Genomic DNA, 20,837 nt, shown 5'->3' on the forward strand with positions numbered 1-20,837 from the left:
TCCGTCCACTCGAAGTGATCGGTTCGCCGTAGAAGGCGATAGAGTGGCAGTGCCTTTTCTCCCAATCTGGAGATAAAGCGGCTTAGAGCTGCCACGCAACCTGCGAGTTTTTGGACTTGTTTAAGGTTTGTTGGCGTAGCCAATTGTGACAGAGCTCGGATTTTGGCTGGATTTGCTTCAATTCCTCTGTTGGAAACGATGAAACCCAGCAGTTTTCCAGCGGGAACGCCGAAAACGCACTTTTCCGGATTGAGCTTAATGTCATACGCGCGGAGGTTGTCGAATGTGAGACGTAAATCGTCTAATAGTGTTTCGACGTGCATGGTTTTGATGACGACGTCGTCGACATAAGCTTCAACTGTCTTGCCGATCTGTTTCTCCAGGCATGTTTGAATCATGCGTTGGTATGTGGCGTCGGCGTTCTTAAGCCCGAAGGGCATGGTGTTGAAGCAGAATGGCCCATATGGGGTAATGAATGTTGTTGCAGCTTGATCGGACTCCTTCATTTTGATTTGATGGTATCCGGAATATGCATCAAGGAAACACAGTGAGTCGTGTTGTAACACCCCGGATGTAACTTTCCATATTTGTAACTCCAACTCTTGCCATTTTTGGCTATGTGTTATGATATTCCCTTCGTGGTCGGGTTTTGTTTTTCCGTTTTGCATTTTGTTCATGTCATGCATCTCATATCATGTCATCATGTGCCTCTCATTTGCATACGTGTTCGTCTCATGCATCCGAGCTTTTTCCCCGTTGTCCGTTTTGCAATTCGGCACTCCCACCTCCTCCGGCGAACCCCTCTTGTTTTCTTTTCGTGAGCGGGTGTTGAACGTTCTCGGAATGGACCGAGGCTTGCCAAGTGGCCTTGGTATACCACCGGTAGACCACCTGTCAAGTTTCGTGCCATTTGGAGGTCGTTTGGTGCTCCAACGGTTAACCGGGTAACCGCAAAGTCCTTTTGTGTGTTGCAGCAAACCCCCCCTCCAAACAGCCCAAAACCCCTCTAAGTCACCTCCATGCTCTAGGTCGTTCGATCACGATCGTGTGGGCGAAAACCGTGCTTCATTTGGACTCTCCTAGCTCCCTCTACCTATAAAACTCCTCCCCCCTCCGAAATTATTCACAGATCAAACCCTAGCAAACCACCCCGCCGCGGCCGGACGAATTCCACCGCCGGCCGCAGCCACTCACGGCGCGCCACGTCGCCCGGGCTGAGCCCCACTTCGCCGCCGACCGCGCGAGCCCGCGAGGCCCACGTCGGGCCCTCCCGGCCCGCTCCTCCCGCGCCGTCGCTCGGGCCCCCGTCGCCCGCGCCTCCCGCCGCCTCCTCCGGCCGCCCGCGCCGCCGCGCCGGAGAACCACCGCCGCCGCATCGCCCCGGCGCCACGCCGCCGCCTCGCCGACCCCCGCCGCCGTCGTCCGGTCGCCCGCGCCGCCGACCCCTTCTTCCTCCTCTCCACGCCGGCGACCTCGAGCAGCACTGCGGCGACCTCGAGCGCCCCGAACCCTAGATCTGACTGGGAGGTTGACTTCTTCTGCCCCGAAAATATTCAAGTCTTGTGATTTTTTACAATATCTTATTCTGTTCATCACATCATAACTCTCTACATATAGCTCCGTTTCGTGCGTGTAATATATTGAAATGTTCGTATCGCGATGATCTTCATTTTCTTACATTGTGCCATGTTCATTTGGGTCCATCTTGATGCCCAAATATCTGGTGCAAGAGTGCTAGTTGCTGTTATCTGCTGTTACTTCTCAGAACTTGAGGATTTGTTATTTTTGTTCCATTTAATGGGTGCATCTTATGGGCATGAGCTATACATGTGTTTTGACGTATGCCATGCCATCTTTACAGAGGTGTATGCCTTGTATTTTTGTGATCTCTGTGGTGACTAGCACAAGCATGCAAACTAGGCTTCGTGATGTTTCTGATTTCAGGGACTTAGTAATTTTGCTGTCTGTGACTGCTGTTATTTTGTTGCTATGTATCCATGTGGCTAAAGAGAGATCCATGCTCCTTTTGGAGATGTTCAGTAAGGATTTTTTATAGATATAGTTGTGGTCTATCCATTCATGCCCTTGTTTGCAATTATGGAGTGCCATAGCATGACTCAATCTTGCTCTACTTTTGCTATAAAATATTCCTGGAAGATTCTTAACATGATATTTAATTTTTCCAAGGTTGTTGTAGTTGTTTCATACATGCTATGTATTTGATCTTGCCATGGATAGCTTCATAAACATGCCATCTTGCTGTAGGTATGCTTGTTTTATCATGTATTGTCTTGTGTTGAGTGCATCAAGCTCACCAAGATGCCCTCATAATGTTTGTTTCTGCCATGCTCTGTTTTCTGCTAAGTCTGAAACCTGTTAACGAAACTTGCTATGTTTACATGCTTGCCATCATATCTTGTAGTCCTTTTTAGCTTATGGTCATTAAGGGACTTTTGTCATATGCATTTAGTAGATTTATTCCATGCCTTGTTTTGCTATGTTAAGTTCCTGTAGCATGTTGATTTCGTGCTCTGAACATTGCTACCTGATACTGTTTCAGGCATGTCCAGTAATTTCACCAAGTCTGTGAACCTGTTATCTTTTGCACTTTTGCCATGCTTGTTTGAACCTGCTGTGGTGTGATCTAACCGTAGATCAGTGTTCATGTTTTGTCAAGAATCTCCTGTAGATTACTGCCATATGTTTTGTTGCTATGTTGGAGTGCTGTAGCATTGTTACTTGTTGCATTCTAAGTGCTATCATGCTGTTAATCGCATAATCGTGTCATTCTTGTTTTGCTTGCCATTTGCAAACCGTGCATCCGTTTCCGGTGATCTTTATATCGATTTCAACCGAAATCATCTCATCTTTCCAGTGGCATACTTGGTTTGCCAAGTTACTGCCTTATTCATCATTTTTCCTTCCGGAGCACGCATATGCATCGCATATCATATCTTGCATATCATTCACGTATTGCATCATGTTGTTTGTGCATTTCCCGTGATTGATTGTGGTTCCGTTGCTTGTGTTCTTGTTTTGGGTAGAGCCGGGAGACGAGTTCATGAACGAGGAACCTGTTGAGTACGCTTACGAGGATCAAGCTTTCGACAACTCTGAGAACCTTGCAGGCAAGATGACCACACCCTCGAAATTACTTCTATCTTTGCTTTGCTAGTTGTTCGTTCTATTGCCATGCTGCGCTACCTACCACTTGCTATATCATGCCTCCCATATTGCCATGTCAAGCCTCTAACCATCCTTTCCTAGCAAACCGTTGTTTGGCTACGTTACCGCTTTTGCTCAGCCCTTCTTATAGCGTTGCTAGTTGCAGGTGAAGTTGTAGTTGGTTCCATGTTGGAACATGGATATGTTGGGATATCACAATATCTCTTATTTAATTAATGCATCTATATATTATGGTAAAGGGTGGAAGGCTCGGCCTTATGCCTGGTGTTTTGTTCCACTCTTGCCGCCATAGTTTCTGTCATACCGGTATTATGTTCCTTGAGTTTGCGTTCCTTACGCGGTTGGGTGATTTATGGGACCCCCTTGACAGTTCGCCTTGAATAAAACTCCTCCAGCAAGGCCCAACCTTGGTTTTACCATTTGCCACCTAAGCCTTTTTCCCCCGGGTTTTCGCGAGCCCGAGGGTCATCTTTATTTAAACCCCCGGGCCAGTGTTCCTCTGAGTGCTGGTCCAAACTAGAGCCCTTTGCAGCGCCACCTCGGGGAAACTTGAGGCCTGGTTTTAGTTGTACGGACTGCTCATCCGGTGTGCCCTAAGAACAAGATATGTGCAGCTCCTATCGGGATTTGTCGGCACATTCGGGCGGCTTTGCTGGTCTTGTTTTACCATTGTCGAAATGTCTTGTAAACCGGGATTCCGAGACTGATCGGATCTTTCTGGGAGAAGGTTTATCCTTCGTTGACCGTGAGAGCTTATAATGGGCTAAGTTGGGACACCCCTGCAGGGTATTTATCTTTCGAAAGCCGTGCCTGCGGTTATGAGGCAGATGGGAATTTGTTAATGTCCGGTTGTAGAGAATTTGTCACTCAACTTAATTAAAATACATCAACTGTGTGTGTAGCCGTGATGGTCTCTTCTCGGCGGAGTCCGGGAAGTGAACACGGTTTGAGTTATGCATGAACGTAAGTAGCTTCAGGATCACTTCTTGATCATTTCTAGCTTCGCGACCGTTGCGTTGCTTCTCTTCTCGCTCTCATTTGCGTATGTTAGCCACCATATATGCTTAGTGCCTGCTGCAGCTCCACCTCATTACACCATCCTTTCCTATAAGCTTAAATAGTCTTGATCTCGTGGGTGTGAGATTGCTGAGTCCTCGTGACTCACAGATTCTACCAAAACAGTTGCAGGTGCCGACGATGCCAGTGCAGGTGACGCAACCGAGCTCAAGTGGGAGTTCGATGAGGAACGTGGTCGTTACTATGTGTCTTTTCCTGATGATCAGTAGTGGAGCCCAGTTGGGACGATCGGGGATCTAGCATTTGGGGTTATCTTATTTTCATTTGGATTTGACTGTAGTCGGTCTATGTGTGTATTTTGGATGATGTATGAATTATATTTATGTATTGTGTGAAGTGGCGATTGTAAGCCAACTCTTTATCCCATTCTTGTTCATTACATGGGATTGTGTGAAGATGACCCTTCTTGCGACAAAACCAAAATGCGGTTACGCCTCTAAGTCGTGCCTCGACACGTGGGAGATATAGCCGCATCGTGGGCGTTACACGTGTCCTGCGGTAGCATCAATGATTTGATCGATGCGGGGGAGGGGAAGGGATCCTTAGGGCAAGCCTTGTTGAGGTCTTTGAAATCGACGCACAAGCGCCAGGATTTGTCCTTCTTTGATACCATTACCAAGTTTGCCAGGCAGTCCGGATGTTTTATTTCTCTAATGAATCCGGCCTCAATTAGCTTGGCTAACTCCTCCCCCATGGCTTGCCGTTTGGGTTCGGAAAAGCGCCGCAGTGCTTGTTTGACTGGTTTATATCCCTTTAATATATTGAGACTATGCTCGGCCAACTTACGTGGGATTCCAGGCATATCAGAAGGGTGCCAGGCGCATATATCCTAGTTTTCGCGAAGGAAATCCCGTAGTGCGGCGTCGACCGTTGGGTCTAGTTGTGCTCCAATAGATGTCGTCTTCTTGGGGTCCGTTGGGTGGACCTAAAATTTGACTATTTCTTCTGCCGGTTTGAAGGAGGTAGATTTGGGTCGTTTGTCTAAGATCACATGGTCCCTATCCACCGTGAAGCGCAGTGCGGTTAATTCTTCGGTCGTGAGGGCTTCAGATAATGCCTCAAGGGCCAGGGATGCGGTTTTATTTTTGGCGCGGAGTGCTATGTACGGATCGCTGACAAGAGTGATTATGCGGTTTGGTCCGGGCATTTTAAGCTTCATGTAACCGTAATGAGGTACAGCTTGGAAGCATGTAAAAGCATCTCGCCCTAACAGGGCGTGGTACCCGCTGCTGAAAGGAGCCACTTGGAAGGTTATTTCTTCGGACCGATAATTCTCCGGGGTGCCGAATACCACGTCAAGTGTGATTTTTCCCGCACACCGCGCCTCCCGACTGGGAATGATTCCTCGGAAGGTCGTGCTGCTTTGCTCGATGCGGCTGCTGTTTATTTCCATCTTATGGAGTGTATCCTCGTAGATGAGGTTTAGTCCGCTGCCGCCGTCCATGAGGACCTTGGTGAGTCGAAAGCCGTCTACGATGGGACTGAGGACTAATGCGGCTGGTGCTCGGACTGTCCTATATTTTGGTTTGTCACCGGCATTAAAGGTTATAGCAGTGTCGTTCCAAGGGTTTATCGCGGCGATTTGATAGACTTCGGCGAGGTTGCGGAGTGCCCTTTTGCGCTTATTGTTTGAAGCGAATGTCTCGGAGACCGTCAATACTCTGGGGTCGTCGTCTTCTGGAGGGTGTTGCTCCAGGGTGTTTTTGGTAAGGATGCCCTCGCCGCTCTTGGCTACCTGCCGGAGTATCCAACATGCTCTAAGGTTGTGGGTTGGTATGGTGTCCGGTGTTGTGTGTATTTTGCATGGGCCATCGAGCCATCCCTCCAGAACGGTTCCGTGCCGCGTAATGGGTTTATATTTCTTGGCTATTGGACTGGGCGTGTCCCGAGGATGCGCCCTTTTTGCCCGGACCAGTGGTTGAGTTGGGACCGATGGCTCCCAACAAGCTGCCTGGTCTTTCCAGGCGCTTTCGATTGCGTTGTACTTCTGTATGATAGTTGCCAAGTCAGCTAAGTGTAGTATGCGGCGGCGATTAATGGCGTTGAGGATTCCTTCGTTCGTGCAGTTGTTGCAGAACGCTGATATTGCGTCCTCGTCGCGGCAATCTTGAACCTTGTCCTTGACAAGGAGGAATCTGGCCCAGAAGTGGTGGACCGTTTCCTGAGACAACTGTTGTATGCTCATGAGAGTGCTTATGTCTGGGTGGGTGGGTGAAATTGGATCCGGACCCTGACCCGATCGATGATCCGGAGTTTGAAGGTTTTCCAGACTTAACAGTTCGGGCTCCGAAGTATCTTCTGGTTGCTTAGGCCTGCCGTCCGATTCTATGTTCGGAAGGCCGGTCACCTCCTTTTGCTGGTGGGTATCCGGCTCTGCAGGGTCGGCGATCCGGATATAGTCCGTCTTCAGTATAGGGGAAGAGTCGCCGTCATGCTCCTCGACTACCGCTATCTGGTGGGTGACCGGTGGAGATTTGATTTCTCTTTGGTCGGGTTTAAGCCCGATCCGATCGTAATCTGTGGCGATTCTCAGGGCGGCGATGCGATCAAGGAGCTCATTTAAAGACAAAAACTTCGCCGGATCCATCTGCTTGGACTGTTCGGAGTCGATACGAAGGGGATTTTCGATGGCCCGAGAGGTCATCGTCGGCTTAACGGCCGAACGGGCGGTCATGGTAAAGCCGCCCAGCCGGAGGGTTTGGCCTGGGGCCAATTCTCCTCTGGCGGTGATATTGTCTTTAAGGACAAGGCGAGTCATCGATCCTGTCGTCGACGGCACAGTGGAACTCTCAATGAAAGCACCAATGTCGGTGTCAAAACCGGCGGATCACGGGTAGGGGGTCCCGAACTGTGCGTCTAAGGTCGATGGTAACAGGAGACAGGGGACACGATGTTTACCTAGGTTCGATCCCTCTCTATGGAGGTAATACCCTACTTCCTGCTTGATTGATCTTGATGGATATGAGTATTACAAGAGTTGATCTACCACGAGATCGTAATGGCTCAACCCTAGAAGTCTAGCATGTATGACTATGGTAATGAGTCTATGCCTTCCGGACTAAGTCCTCCGGTTTATATAGACACCGGGGAGATCTAGAGTTACATAAGGTCGGTTACAAAGAAAGGAATCTACATATTTAGTCACCAAGCTTGCCTTCCACGCCAAGGAGAGTCCCATCCGGACATGGGTGCAGTCTTCGGTCTTCGTATCTCCACAGCCCATTAGTCCGGCCCATGGCTAACAAGCCGAACGCCCGAGGACCCCTTAGTACAGGACTCCCTCAGTGCTACCCTGTGATTCCAACAGTAAATTCCATGCACAACCAAACAATAGAATTTGAATTGGAGTCCATTTCCTTTCCATCTTGGATTTGGAATTTCCAGTCCAATTCAATTCCAAGCAGTTTTCCTACATCCAAACATAGCGTAAGCACGTGAGCAATTGAATCATGACCAAAACCTCATCCCCTTTAATAGTATTTGCTTTTTCTATGGACTCAATGTGATCTTGGACACTTAAAAAAAATAGAGTCTTGAAGCTTTGCTAATCTTTGTCCTTAGCATTTTGAAGGGTTCTACATCCTCATGTCCTTGCCATGCCACTGTTAAACTTATCTGAAATGTATTAGATAAAGGTGTTAGCCCAACAACCTGTATGTTGACATTAATTACCAAAACCACCAAGGAAGCAAATGTGTTTTCAAGGAGATTAAGGAGTATCATTAAAATAGATCACACATATACATATGTACACTCTATTGAAAGAGGTACTCGACTTCGATCATCGAAACAGAAAATGTGCAACACGAAAGTCGTGTGAAACTACAAGATGAAGCTACTGGTCGAAAGAAATTTTAGACTGTTGAACGAGCGCGTCGAATTTGACAAAATTAATCCAAAAGCTCCGAAATAGAACATTTACTGTCAATAAAACTATGAGCCGATCGCGAAAATGAAACCATAACATCGATGTGCGTCTTTTTCATGTAGAACTTATCTTGAATCGAATTATCGTTGTGTAGATTAGCAGGGATGAAAGAAACGAGATTAGAGAAGGCGCTTGAGGTAGGAGAAGAAACCATGTACATGTTGTGTAGTACTCGCATTGTCTCGTGCAACCGAACCCATCCATGCACCCCCGATTTGGCTCCACTCAGTCTGGCTCGCTAGAAACGGTCGATTTGGCCGTTCCTTTGGATATAGGCCCAGAGGTTGTTTAAGTTTCGTGCCGGCCAACTTTTCTGCTGATCCGTCTAACCAACAAGGCCAAAAACATCTCCCGCGGGTTTGCCTAGGCCCAATGCAAACTACCAAACGCGTACTAATAAGATATCAAGGCATGGGCAACAGTATACACTATGCAGTCCTAGAAAACTTTGTTAGCATTTCGAAGTATGATAAGCGTGTCACCGCTGGAAAATATGGTAAGTGTGTTGTCAGTGCAGCCCGCACCTTCCACATCTGTAAGCAAAAAAGTACTATATATAGTTTTCAGGTAGTAATCCAAAATTAGGCATGAGGCAGCATACCAAATATGTCACTCTTTTTTAAAAAGACAGCGACGCACCTACCGGACATTTGGCGGGAGAAGAGAACCACCGAGCGACGGATTCACAGCCACACACACACACCCCCACGGCCCTTTTCTAGTTCGTGGCGCACGCCTCCCCTGGGCCCACCTCGCCCTAAAATCAAATCCAGAAAACCCACCCACCCACCACCACCAGGCCCGAGAGCCCATCCCAGAGGCCTCTACGTGTCAGATCCAGCCAGCCCAGGGTACCCCTGGCCCACCGTCAGCCGGACGGGTCCGACCATTATCCGGTACCCGAAGCAGCCCCAAAGTTCGGCGCCCCGCCTCCCGCTTTACAGCGGGATGAGCCGGGTCCATGCGCCGCCGGAGGTCGGCACGCCGCAGAGACGCCGGTGGGGCCCGCCCGCTGTACGGCGCGCGGCCGCGTGGGCCGGGTCCACGGGGGGCGTGCGCCCGTGGGTCGCGGGGCCCCACCGCCGATCCCGCGGCTGCTTCCGCACCACCAGTCCCGCGGGGAGTCCTCCGCCTCCAGCTCGCGAGTCGCTGCCACATCACATCTGGCCTCCGCCTCCTCCCTCCCTCCCTCCCTCCCCACAAACACCCCCGGCTCCCGCTGCTGCCGCGTCCTCTATCCGTCCAGTCGCCCTCTCCGCTGCCGACTTGTCGCCGCAGCCGAAGCACAGCGCACCGTGGAGAGTCCGAGAGATCCGAGGTGGGGAGGAAGGACGTAGAGCGCGGAGGGGAGGGCGGGATGGAGGGGGGACGATGACTGCGCGCGCGGCGGCGGGATGAGGACGATCTGCGATGTGTGCGAGAGCGCGGTGGCGGTGCTCTTCTGCGCGGCCGACGAGGCCGCCCTCTGCCGTCCCTGCGACGAGAAGGTGCGCGGCTCTCTCCCCGACCCTCCCGCCCTACTCCCGCGACCATCTGTCCAGCCACGCGGATCGGGCCACGCGTTGGCGTTGCTGCTTCAGTATGTTGTGTTGACCCGCCACTAGTCGCTGTCTGTTGCTCCGATGGCTGGGTAGATCTGGAGCTGCGATCGAGGGAATCGCTCGACTACGTCCGTGTTCTCGCATGGTGGATCTGGGAGAGCTGTCCTGACAGCTCTGACGTTTTTTGAAAAACTACTTTGGAAAGGCTACCCGCTTTATCTGAATTTTTTCCTTCTATGGCGTTGGCTTCATACTGGATTTTACTGATATTCCTGCTAGATGTGTCCAGCGCAGACCAAGGGGAACTACGGTAGAGTGCGTGTGATTGAAATTCAAAGAGAGTTGGCAATAAGATTGCTCGCATGTTAGCTCAACTAGCCAGGAGGGATGATATTAGCGCAGAGTGGAATGCTCGTGTTCCATCTCTCGTTGAGTGAAATGTAAATAACTCCAAATAAAAACGAGTTGTTTTGTGTGGGAGTGGTGCCTGAGAAGATTCAGCAGGGAGTATATTTACGTACTTCGAGTCTGGTGACTACCATGGGCTTGCACCCAAATCCCACTTATAGTTGGTGACTCTGTAGAGATTATGGTTTAGCTGACCTTGCGAGACTAGAAATTTCTCATACGGCGGAGCGAAAAAAGGGTGATTGGTTTACACAATTCTGTTGCTCATGTGTCAAATGATATTCCCACACAGTACACCTTATGATGTAGGCTGTGACCTTGGTTTATTTGTTTTCTGAGAAGCTACAGAATTAATATCATGCTATTCAAAATCAGCAGTGCATACAAAGTACATATTTTTTTAGGTGAACATTCTAACTTGGCATGAAATGCTTTTTTAACCAGTTTAAACTTTAAATGTACCGAGGTGGACGGTGCTGTCTGATAAAGCTATAGCTGATGTTGATGGTACTATATGTGGGTTATTGTGCATCTGGGTGGGCTGAGGTCCGGGTGGCCTCATGCGCCCAATCATTTCTAGATTTTGATCATTTTTGTTTGACACATTATGAAAAACAATTCATAAACAATAGTTCTTTGAACATTTTTGTCTTCTTGCTCTTATATTTGTATTATATCTTGATTTACCCATTAATTACAGTATCTGTCCGTTCTGTGCTATTGCTGTGCTTTGTTGGAGATGTCAAATGCTCTTATAAAAATGTTCAAATGATAATCTTTTACGGGGCCTATGATCATCTTATAACAATTGTATGCTCGTTTTTCTTTCCTTTGATGTTCTGTAATACTCCCTCCGTCCCAAAATAAGTGTCTCAACTTTGTACTAACTTTAGTATAAAGTTGTACTAAAGTTGAGACATTTATTTTGGGACGGAGAGAGTACATGTTTAATGAACAATACTTGTCAGCAAGATCTACTACAAAACTCATGCAAGTTGATTGCCCAACATAAGAACCCAGATATTCTCATGAACTTAAAAGAGGGACTATGTTTCTGTTTCCAGTTGATAATAAATTTTGTAGTTGTATATGAAACTGTTGTCTTGTCAAAGCATGTGTACGTTGATTAGAAGACAATACTGTTTTGGTAATCAGCAAATATACTACCAGGACTAGAAGTGATCCCTCCACCTACCAATTTTCTGCAACCTACTGGAAGTTCCCAAACTGCTAGGATGTCGCTGGCATGTTGCACACTGGAGCAGACGTTTTTAGAGCTATTTGCCCCGTTACCAAAAGTGTGTCTACTTAACCTTTTACAGAACTGCAAATGAGCCCAAATAGTAATCAGTGCCCCCCCCCCCCCCCCCCCCCTCCAAATAGGTGTTCTGACATTGCTAGTGTGGTGACATTGTCGGGAGCATTTGTGTTGCACAACATATGAAAGTTGTTTAAAGGTGAAAACACCAATTTTGTCAGCAAAATTTTCTAAACAGTATAAATGGTAGTCCCAGTTTCATACAGAAAAATGGGGAAGAATGATGCTACTTATGTTTTCATAGGAAGAATGATGCTACTTATGTTGGTTACAATTCATCACAAGCACTGGCATTCAAAAGTTTATTCAGTATCTTATTTTGTCAAGCTGGAGCAAAATGTTATGCTCTTGATTTGTAAATTCAAATGATAAGTTATGGCTCTATTATGCTTTTAGATAATCTATATATATAGTCATCCTGTTGTCCACAGTAGTGCATGTCTGATGCATGTGCAAATCCTTTCTGCAGTATCATTTTTATTTAAGAATAAAAAAGATGCACGTTCCAGTTTTCATTGCTTCAGATCATTATAATTTGAATACTTGATTGTCAAGACACAATCTTCATGTTCCAGTTTCTGATATTTCTTTGAATGTTATACTCCAGGTACATATGTGTAACAAGCTTGCTAGTCGGCATGTAAGGGTTGGGCTTGCGGACCCTAATAAATTAATACGCTGTGATATATGTGAAAGTTCTCCTGGTATGCATTTTGACCTAAAAACAATTATTATGTCACTAATCTATTGAAGTTTGATTTCATCAGCTTTCGACCTGTCTATGCAGCTTTCTTCTACTGTGACATAGATGGTACATCACTTTGCCTGAGCTGTGATATGGCTGTTCATGTTGGTGGGAAACGAACCCATGGAAGATACTTGCTGCTAAGACAACGAGTCGAAGTATGATTTTAATTGTTAATCAACTAAAGGTTGAAATCTCATGTACTATTTTATATTATTGCTTGAGGTTTGAAATTTTGATTAGTTTCCAGGAGATAAACCAGGGCATATGGACGATGTAGCCATGCAACAGATGGACTCTGAAAACCCAAGGGACCAAAATAACGCTCATTCCGTACCAAAGGAGCAAATGGTGAACCACCACCACAATGCCTATGATCCGGCCTCAGATGGCAATTGCAATGGCCAGGGTGCCATTGATTCAAAAATGTTTGATCTTAATATGAGGCCAGCTCGTAATAATGGGCAAGGTTCAAGTTCCCAGGTCTGTCCTATTTTTGCCATAAGAGAAGTAGCTTGTCTCATGTGTTCTTTCCCAAGTACTTACAGTTTCCCCTCTTGTCTCCATTACTCTTCTTGTTGACAATCCAGACTCATGGAGTGGATCATAGCCACAACAACAACCATGACTCTTCAGGAGTGGTGCCAACATGCAATTACGATGGAGCTGCCGACAAGTGAATGTCGGAATCTCGGAATGTAAATTGCTTCGGTTGCTGTTATAAACATTTCTTCCGCACCGGGAGCTTGAATTAGCTTTAGCCTTAGTGGCCGGGCTAAATGTATCGTTGCAGGGACCTTAGAATGTGTGTTGTTTTCGAATAGAGACGAAGCTAACGACTGTATCTGTATTCAGCATGGCATGCACTAGACGCTGTGTTGCGGATTTCTGTTGTATGCTATCAGGGACTGTACAAAGAAATAATAGATCTCTCATTTTGTGTACTGGAACTGCTATATATGGCAACTGCTGTGAATGTCAGAACTAAGATGTTGAAAGGGGTGCTTTTGACATAACGAAGCTGGAGCATGTGTTGGCTATGAGCATCTGGGTCCTTTTCGACGAAACGAAGCCGGGGTGCGAAAGGACGCTGTTGTGCAAGCTGTGATCTTGTTTACTTTGCTGCCAAAACATAAAGGTAAAGTTTGGCAATGCCTGTTTTGTTACAAAAAAGTGGCAATGCCAATGAAACTTTCTCAACTTCTGGGCAGTAAACCAAACCCTGACCTGTCCATATCTTGGTTTGCCAGTTGTTGGAAAACAAACGTGTCCGGTTTCTTCCCAGCTTCTGCGATGCCATGGTTTCGGTATCACCAGATCAATCATCTCGCAGCAAACTGGCCAAATATGCAAACCAAAAATCATGCGACCCCCTGATTCTCTGAAGAAGTTTCCAGACTCTGAAGTTCATCTCAACCAATCCAATGCGTCTCTCTGGCATGATCCCCTTCACCTGGCCTGCTACCGGGTGCCGAGCTACATGGCCACATGCTCCGTTGCTCGGCTGTGACGTATGCATCTCTACCAAGATATGTGAGCATCTTCGACCAGGATTTATTCCAATCTCCGGAAGTGCTGGCAACTCTGCCTCGCTACCGTGCAAACCCCCGAAAGAGATATTTGTCACACATCGTTCCGACAGGTGAACTGGTTTACGCAGTTGATCCCGCCAGCCAGCCACAATACGAAATATGCCATAAGGGCACCTCCAACACCCAAACCGGACACAGTATCCGTCTGCGGACCGGGAGACCAGTCCACGGATACGGACAAGCCGACCATCCACCCATAGCCACAAATGTCCGGAGACATTTCAAACGGGATTTAGTGGAAATAAACAAATTTGATGAATATTTAAATGAACTTAATGATTTTCATTCATACTACATAAAACCATATGCTTTTTCATCTAAACTGGAGCAAATTCATTATAATTTGATATATTTCAACTAAACCGTACTCTAAACCTAGTCTAAATGACCGCCGACACCCGTTCCCCATGTCCGAACAGTCATGAGCGCCAGGAAATGAAGCTCCACCTCCTCAGCCTACAAGCGGCTAATCGGCCGACGATGATGACCCCGCTAAGTTTAGCTTCAACGGGAGGGGAGAAGTAGTGGCCTTCTTGGCACCCGAGCGCCGGCGGCTTCCCATGCTCTACTCTTCCTCGCTGCCGGCGGCGCCCGTGGACGTGTCGGCTTCGTCGTCCTGGCGGCGGGGCGCGGTCGAGGCGGAGCTGGCGACGTCTTCCTCGTCCTTGTCGTAAACTTCATCTGTCACCTCGTTGATCTCCTTGAAGGCGGCTTCTACATCCGCCTCATGGACGCGGTACCGCCAGCGGTCGCAGCGGATGTTGCGAGCGAAGCGGTAGGATTGGAGCAACATCTCCTGCTCGCCCACGTCCACGTCTGTCGCGATGCCTGTGTCAGTAGCGAGTTGCTCCTTCGCGCCGGTGCTCGAGGAGGCGGAGGTTGTAGGCCTCTTCGCCCTGCGCCTGCCAACACCATGTCGGTCTAGTGAGCATGGGTCTCGCCCATGGTGACGTCGGCATGGGCCGGCGACGACGTTGGCACCGGCTCGGCGTCGACCTTCTCTTCCATTGGGGCGTCCGTAGCGCTGGCCTCCGGTGAGCTCGTCCGTCTGCCGGCCTGCCAGCCCGGTTGCAATGGCGGTAATCTCCTTCTTCTGCTCGGACGAGAGGTTGTCCCAAAGGACTTTGGAGCTCGAGGAGTCCATGGCGCGTGTGGTGCCAAGAGGAGATAGAGGGCGGAGGAGGTTGGATGCAGTTGTTGTCGTGCCTGGGGTTTAAATAGCGGGAGGATGGTAGGGCATGCGGCGAGGTGGTTAATGGTGGCCGGCAGACAGATGCACGGGTGGCGCCGGAGCAGGTTCCTCGGCAACCGCACATGTTTAATGTAGGGAGGCGGATGAACAGGCTGCCATTTGAACAAGGAGCTGCCACGTGCGGTGAGGGTGGTGCTCTCTCCCGGCACGCCGCTTCAATGCCGGAGCGATATGAGAGGTCACGTCCACTCTTGAGCCGGAAAGAATGCGGCACTGACGCTCTGGAACGGTGTTGACTGCTTTGGACGGGAAAGGGCGCTGGCGAGGGAGTGTTTTTGGCTAGGCCAGGGTTGTTGGACGCTTCCGTGGTAGCGATCCGGACGCCTGCAAAGCCACACGCCCCTAGTTGTCTTCCAGTTTGCCGGAAAAATGACGTTCGAACCACCGAACAGACCGATACAGGACCATGTAGGATGACAAAACACGTCCTGACCAGGCGATCTGGACGGTTGCGGGTGGTTTAAGGGTTCGCATTTGAGATGCCCTAAGGTTACAAGCCGTTATTTCCTCTTCGCGAAAGGACTTCCATGCCATTAGGTTTTTGAACATGATACAAATGACAAATGCTCGCACATACACTCACCTCTATGAACACATGCATGGACACTCTACCCTTATGAGACATGCTGTTAGGTTTACTCCTCCTCCCGTTGGCGCCCCTGCCGGTCTGCCTCGCCACCGATGGCTTTTGGATCTTGGAGGCGCGTAGGACCTTGCCCTCCGCCGGCGGAAGTGACCCTGATCTCTTTCTTGTTAGTTTCAATGTCTTGGTTAGGGCGCCTTTTATTCGCTTCAGTGCTTGTGGTGGTCCATAAACTTGATTAAATTTTTATTAACTCCGGTATTCTCTATATGGACATGATTCATTATGAATAAGTCAGAAGTTATTTCTGCAAAAACAATCTGGCCAGCTACCTAGTACTATCTGACATGATTCTTCATGCCATGCACAACAATGAACCCAACAAACAAAGTTGCCCGCTCAATTCAAGATTCTTACAAGTTGGAGGTCCGAACAAAAAAACATGTTCCAAATTTAAGGCGAATTAAGCACATTTCATCAAAATTTGGGAGGTGCACAAACTCTGGATCCATGTACATGTGACAAAACAGCCGAAGAAATTAACTAGATTGAACCCAAGGATCGACGAGGCATGGAACTACACTAGCAGTACTAGAATATTGGGTTCTTGCCAAGTCAACCGTATCGTCAGCCTCATGCGAGAAGCAAACAAGATGAGGCTCATATCGGCCAAACTATATTTTTATCCTAGTCAACCAACATTTTATTCGCAATTAATGGCACGCTGGTCGATCTTTGCGTAGAGGTACGGGATCATATCTGCGTGGCCTCGTCAGAATCGCATCATCGTCTTCCTTGGTTTCTCGTCACGTGTTGGAGATGCTCTAAGGTTACATGTCCGTTCTTTCCTCGTCACGAAAGAACTTTCATGCAATTAGGTTTTTGAATACAATATAAAAGGCAGATGCTCACACATGCGCACATACACTCATCCCTATGAATACACGCGCACACACATCCGACCTTATGAGCCATGTGATTAGGTTTTCTCCTCCCGTTGGCGCCGCCGCCGGTCCGCCTCGCCTTCGATGGCCTTTGGGCCTTGGAGGTCAGCTCCACGTCGGCTCGGCAGGAGAGATCCCGATCTCGTTCTTTAGTTTTGGTGTCTTGGTTGGGGTTGTGGTGACGGAGATGTCCCTCGACAGAAATAATGTCTTCCATATTTCGGTACCCGCCCTGATGATGCGTTTAGCGTTGCTCGCGTGGGGAGGCGTGTGTCCGTCGGATCTTGTGAGATTCAATCGGTGCTGGTCTTCTGGTTAGTTTCGGTGGACTATCGCTGGTCAACAATGAACACAACAAACAAAGTTGCCCCGCCCTTCAAGATTCCTCCAAGTTGGAGGTCCGAACAAAAATAGATGTTCCAAATTCGAGGCGAATTAAGCACATTTCATCAAAATTTGGGCGGTACACAAACTCTTGATCCATGTACATGTGACAAACAGCCGAAGAAATTAACTACGTAGATGGAACCCAAGGATCGATGAGGCATTGAACTACACTAGCAGTACTAGAATACTGGGATCTCGCCAAGTCAACCCGTATCGTCAGCCTCATGCCAGAAGCAACAAGATGAGATGAGGCTCATATCGGCGAAACTATATTTTTATCCTAGTCAACCAACATTTTATTCCCAACCGATGACACGCCGGTCGATCTTGGCGTAGAGGTACGGGATCGTATCTGCATGGCCTCGTCAGAATCGTCTTGCTTCCTTGGTTCCTCATCGCTGTCACACCCACTGGAGCGACATGCAAGAGGTTCAGATCATATCTACACGTACGTACCCAAGATCTGAAACCGGATAAGAATTTCATTAGTATAAGCTATCAGTTTAGTATCAGGTCAAACTTCAACCACATTTTGGTCGATTTAAAAAAAAACATCAAACATATTTCTGCAATTCTGTTTATTTAGTGAAGACCCTGCAATTCTGTTACTGTCTGGTGGACTTTTGCCGAATCCTCACCTGCAGCAGGAAATCGGTCTGTCACGCGTTGGCGCTCAGCCCTCTCGCCTCGCACGCTCGCATCACTCTCATCCGCCTGCACGAACACACGAACATCCTGCAGATTCACACAACAGTTCTAGGTCAGAACATTTGCATTATTGCATAGTGCGACGACGCGATCGAACAATTGGTGCGGTGGTGCTTACTCCCAGGGCACGTCGCCGACGAGCATCCAGTCGCCGTCGCCGTCCTCGTACACCACGGCGTGCTCCCACTGGCCGTACCCGTCCATCAGACCTGCAGACAAGCATGCACGCGCATTGATCAGTGCACAAAATCTCATTTGACATGGCTGTCCATTTGACATGGTGAAGCTTTGGTTGCTTACCGATGGAGCAGCAGTAGAACATGGCGTTGAGCTCCTGGAGGAGCTCGAGGTAGTCGCTGTAGGCCGCCACGTCCACCTTGCGCAGGTACGGCGTCCCGTCCATGCTCACCTTCACGAACGCCGCCGCCTCGACGCTCTTCCTCGCCCGCCTCGCCCTCCGCGCCCTCTCGCCGGGCGGCGCCAGCGTCAGCTCGGTCAGCTCCACGCCGCCATCGTCTCCGCCATAGCTCCCCATCACTCTCAAATTACGCAATGTACTACTCCTACTATACGATCAGTCGGTGGGTTCAGAGGCTGGAAGTTGGGGAGGCTGGGAATGGAAGGCGTGTGTCGTGAATGGCGAGCTTTGGCTGGCCGGTGCTGCCGTATATATACACCGGCCGTTGGTACTACGATACTACGTGTGCTACCTGACCCCCTGAGGCGGGGAGGTGGTGCCGGCCAGCATGGCGGCGTGGTGTGGGTTATACGGCGGTTGCGCGCAGAGAGGATCCGAAGCGGGGCGGGGACAGGGGCTGCGGGCGGCGGTCGGGTTGGGTGCGGGCCGGCAACGAACCCTGGCACCGCTGTCGCCGTGGGACCCGACCGGCCCGCCACGTCGACTCCCCGGTCTCCTGCGTGGCTGCCTCCGTGGTCACCACTAAACAAATCAGCTCAGCCGTGACTCGTCTTCGATTGTTCGATAGTTCGATGCAGCAGCTATCAATTGCACGGTAGAGTAGACGAAATTTAACGAGACAATGCCAAGTCGAACATTTGCAGCTTCCACATGCACTAAACTAAGTAAGACCACGACGTACCGCCGCCACAACTTGCGCACACCGATCATTATATACTCAGACTGTCCACAGGCATCTTTGTGAAGTACAGTATACACTATTCAACACGTTAACCGTACGTATCGGCATCATTTAGTCTTTTCTATCACAAGTACAATCTAGTTAAGTTCACACAAGGGAAAGGGCTGCTGAGACGGGAAGCCGCCCATGGAATATCAAGCCTGGCCACCGGCGTGCATGCACAGGAGATCCGGCCGGCGACGGGCAGGGGACAGGCATCCCGCAAGTGGGCACGTGCATGCATGCATGTTCAACAATCTCTTCTCCCCCCGCCGGCCGCCGTAAAGATGCAAGGCCCCTGCACGCAACAGTAAAAACATTCGTCCGGCCGTGCATGTGCCGGCGCGCCTATGTTTCACAAACCCGCAGCGGCTGCCACAGATCGCCCGGTGCCGGGCCCTGCCCGGACACCGCCATCGCCCGTGTCCGGTAAAGGCGATCTACCCATCACGGAGCACGAGCTTCGTGCTACGCGCGCCATGCCGGCCAGGCCAGGGCTACTAGTATTAAAGTTCAAGCCCGGTGCATGCACACGAGTGGGTAGCTAGCCTGTTGTCTCTGTGGCTGGCTGGCTGGCTGGCTGGCCGGACGGAGAGGCCGGAGCGTGATTGTGCCTCCTGTCGCGGCCCCCGGCCCGGGGCGCGCGCGCGTGCGGCGGCGGCCCGGCCATCATTCCAGCCGCATTGCTTGCCTGTGTGTGTGACAGCTGACGGGTCGGCGGGCATGGTTTTCCCCGAGATGGGTCGAGAGGAGAGGACGACACCGTGCAGGGAATTGTGGGCGGGGCTAGGGGAATTAATCTGGGGGCCGACGAAAGCGCATGCACGGCATGGTTTTAAGAGCGGAGCCAGAGCTCTAGACGACATCGAAGAGCTTTTTGATGCGACGACGGCGTTTGACTCCTCCTTTCTCGGGCGTTTGACCGTCCAGCTAGCTCCTTCTCGATCCTCGATCGGAGGCATAGTAATGGTGAAACGTGCCGATTAGAGATCCAGCTGTGCAAACAAGCTACTCTGATTTTTTAGGACGCCCATAACTGGTGAACGTTCGTCACGAAGGGTGGCATTTGAGAACGTTCGCCTGATAGTTTTAGATGAGAAGGAGAGGGGGGAGGGGGCAGCTTGTTCATCCGACATGACAGTTTCTATCTAAGGCCTTGTACAATGCTTCTAAAACACCAGTGTCTATTTCTACAAGAGAGACGTCTAATTAAGCGTCTGCCCTGTACAAATAAGCATCGGTGCTTAAAAAAGTCTGATTTGTTTCTCCAAGCACCTCTCCTAACCACCTTACATTGTAGAAGGCCTAAGAAGGCAGGTTTTGTTTAAAAACTGTCGTCGTTTGATCTCGTCTTACAACTAAAACTGCAAGCAAAAATGGTTTGCTTGTCATCTCCCCTACAACGAACGTTACCATTACCCTTTTTTAATTCAAAACAAGGCCACTTTGATTATTTTAGCAACGGTCTTTATTTCTCGTGTTACCGTTAATCCATTCCGTTTGAGGTTTAGTTTATCTAGTTGTTTTGTTAGTGAAGCCTTACCCATTCAGCCGACGCAAAAATAGAATGTTTGCCACAAAATCATTTCGGTGAAGGGTACACACAGAAAATTCGCAAGAAAAAGAAGGGTACATGGAGAATACAAGTGAAAACGTTGGAGATCGGGCTACATGGAAACCTATTTTTTTAAATTATATTTATTTTTCAAAACATCAGAAGAATTGTCACATGTATGTATAGAAGTATTCTACCAATGTATAAAATTTTATTGGGAGATATGTAACATGTGAGTTACACAAAAAACGGGAAAACTTTATTCTATTACTTTTTCTAGATGGCTCCATGGAACTTGGGCTTCAAAACACATTTCCGACATTTGTAAGATCATAACCTTCGCAAGCATTTTTATGACCTTCAAAAAATCAAACGCTGCCATAGTATGCTACAAACTCCGGTCAAAGGCCAAGTTTTTTTTTGCGGGGTCAGTCAAAGGCCGGGTTAAATATCTTAGTTTGAGTTTCTTTTGTA

General features: G+C 48.9%; 2 protein-coding genes across 2 annotated transcripts; one reads left to right on the top strand and one right to left on the bottom strand.

Moving 5' to 3' along the window:
* The first annotated feature begins 9,321 nt into the window (after positions 1 to 9,321).
* Positions 9,322 to 13,147, top strand: LOC109733630 (B-box zinc finger protein 18). The gene is made up of 5 exons (XM_020292856.4): positions 9,322 to 9,678; positions 12,066 to 12,162; positions 12,246 to 12,361; positions 12,447 to 12,686; positions 12,794 to 13,147. Exons 1-5 carry the CDS (start codon positions 9,586 to 9,588, stop codon positions 12,881 to 12,883), a joined length of 636 nt encoding a protein of 211 aa, XP_020148445.1. The 5' UTR covers positions 9,322 to 9,585; the 3' UTR covers positions 12,884 to 13,147.
* Positions 13,148 to 16,998: 3,851 nt separating this feature from the next.
* Positions 16,999 to 18,318, bottom strand: LOC109733626 (auxin-responsive protein IAA26). Its single transcript, XM_020292852.3, has 4 exons — positions 17,970 to 18,318; positions 17,788 to 17,878; positions 17,600 to 17,696; positions 16,999 to 17,424 (listed from the first exon to the last, which is right to left on the bottom strand). The coding sequence occupies exons 1-3, from the start codon at positions 18,202 to 18,204 to the stop codon at positions 17,621 to 17,623; spliced, it is 402 nt and encodes a 133-aa protein (XP_020148441.1). The 5' UTR covers positions 18,205 to 18,318; the 3' UTR covers positions 16,999 to 17,424; positions 17,600 to 17,620.
* Between the last annotated feature and the right edge of the window lie 2,519 nt (positions 18,319 to 20,837).

The sequence above is a fragment of the Aegilops tauschii genome, chromosome 5 (genome assembly GCF_002575655.3).
Source record: "Aegilops tauschii subsp. strangulata cultivar AL8/78 chromosome 5, Aet v6.0, whole genome shotgun sequence".
In the NCBI taxonomy this organism is placed as follows: domain Eukaryota; kingdom Viridiplantae; phylum Streptophyta; class Magnoliopsida; order Poales; family Poaceae; genus Aegilops; species Aegilops tauschii.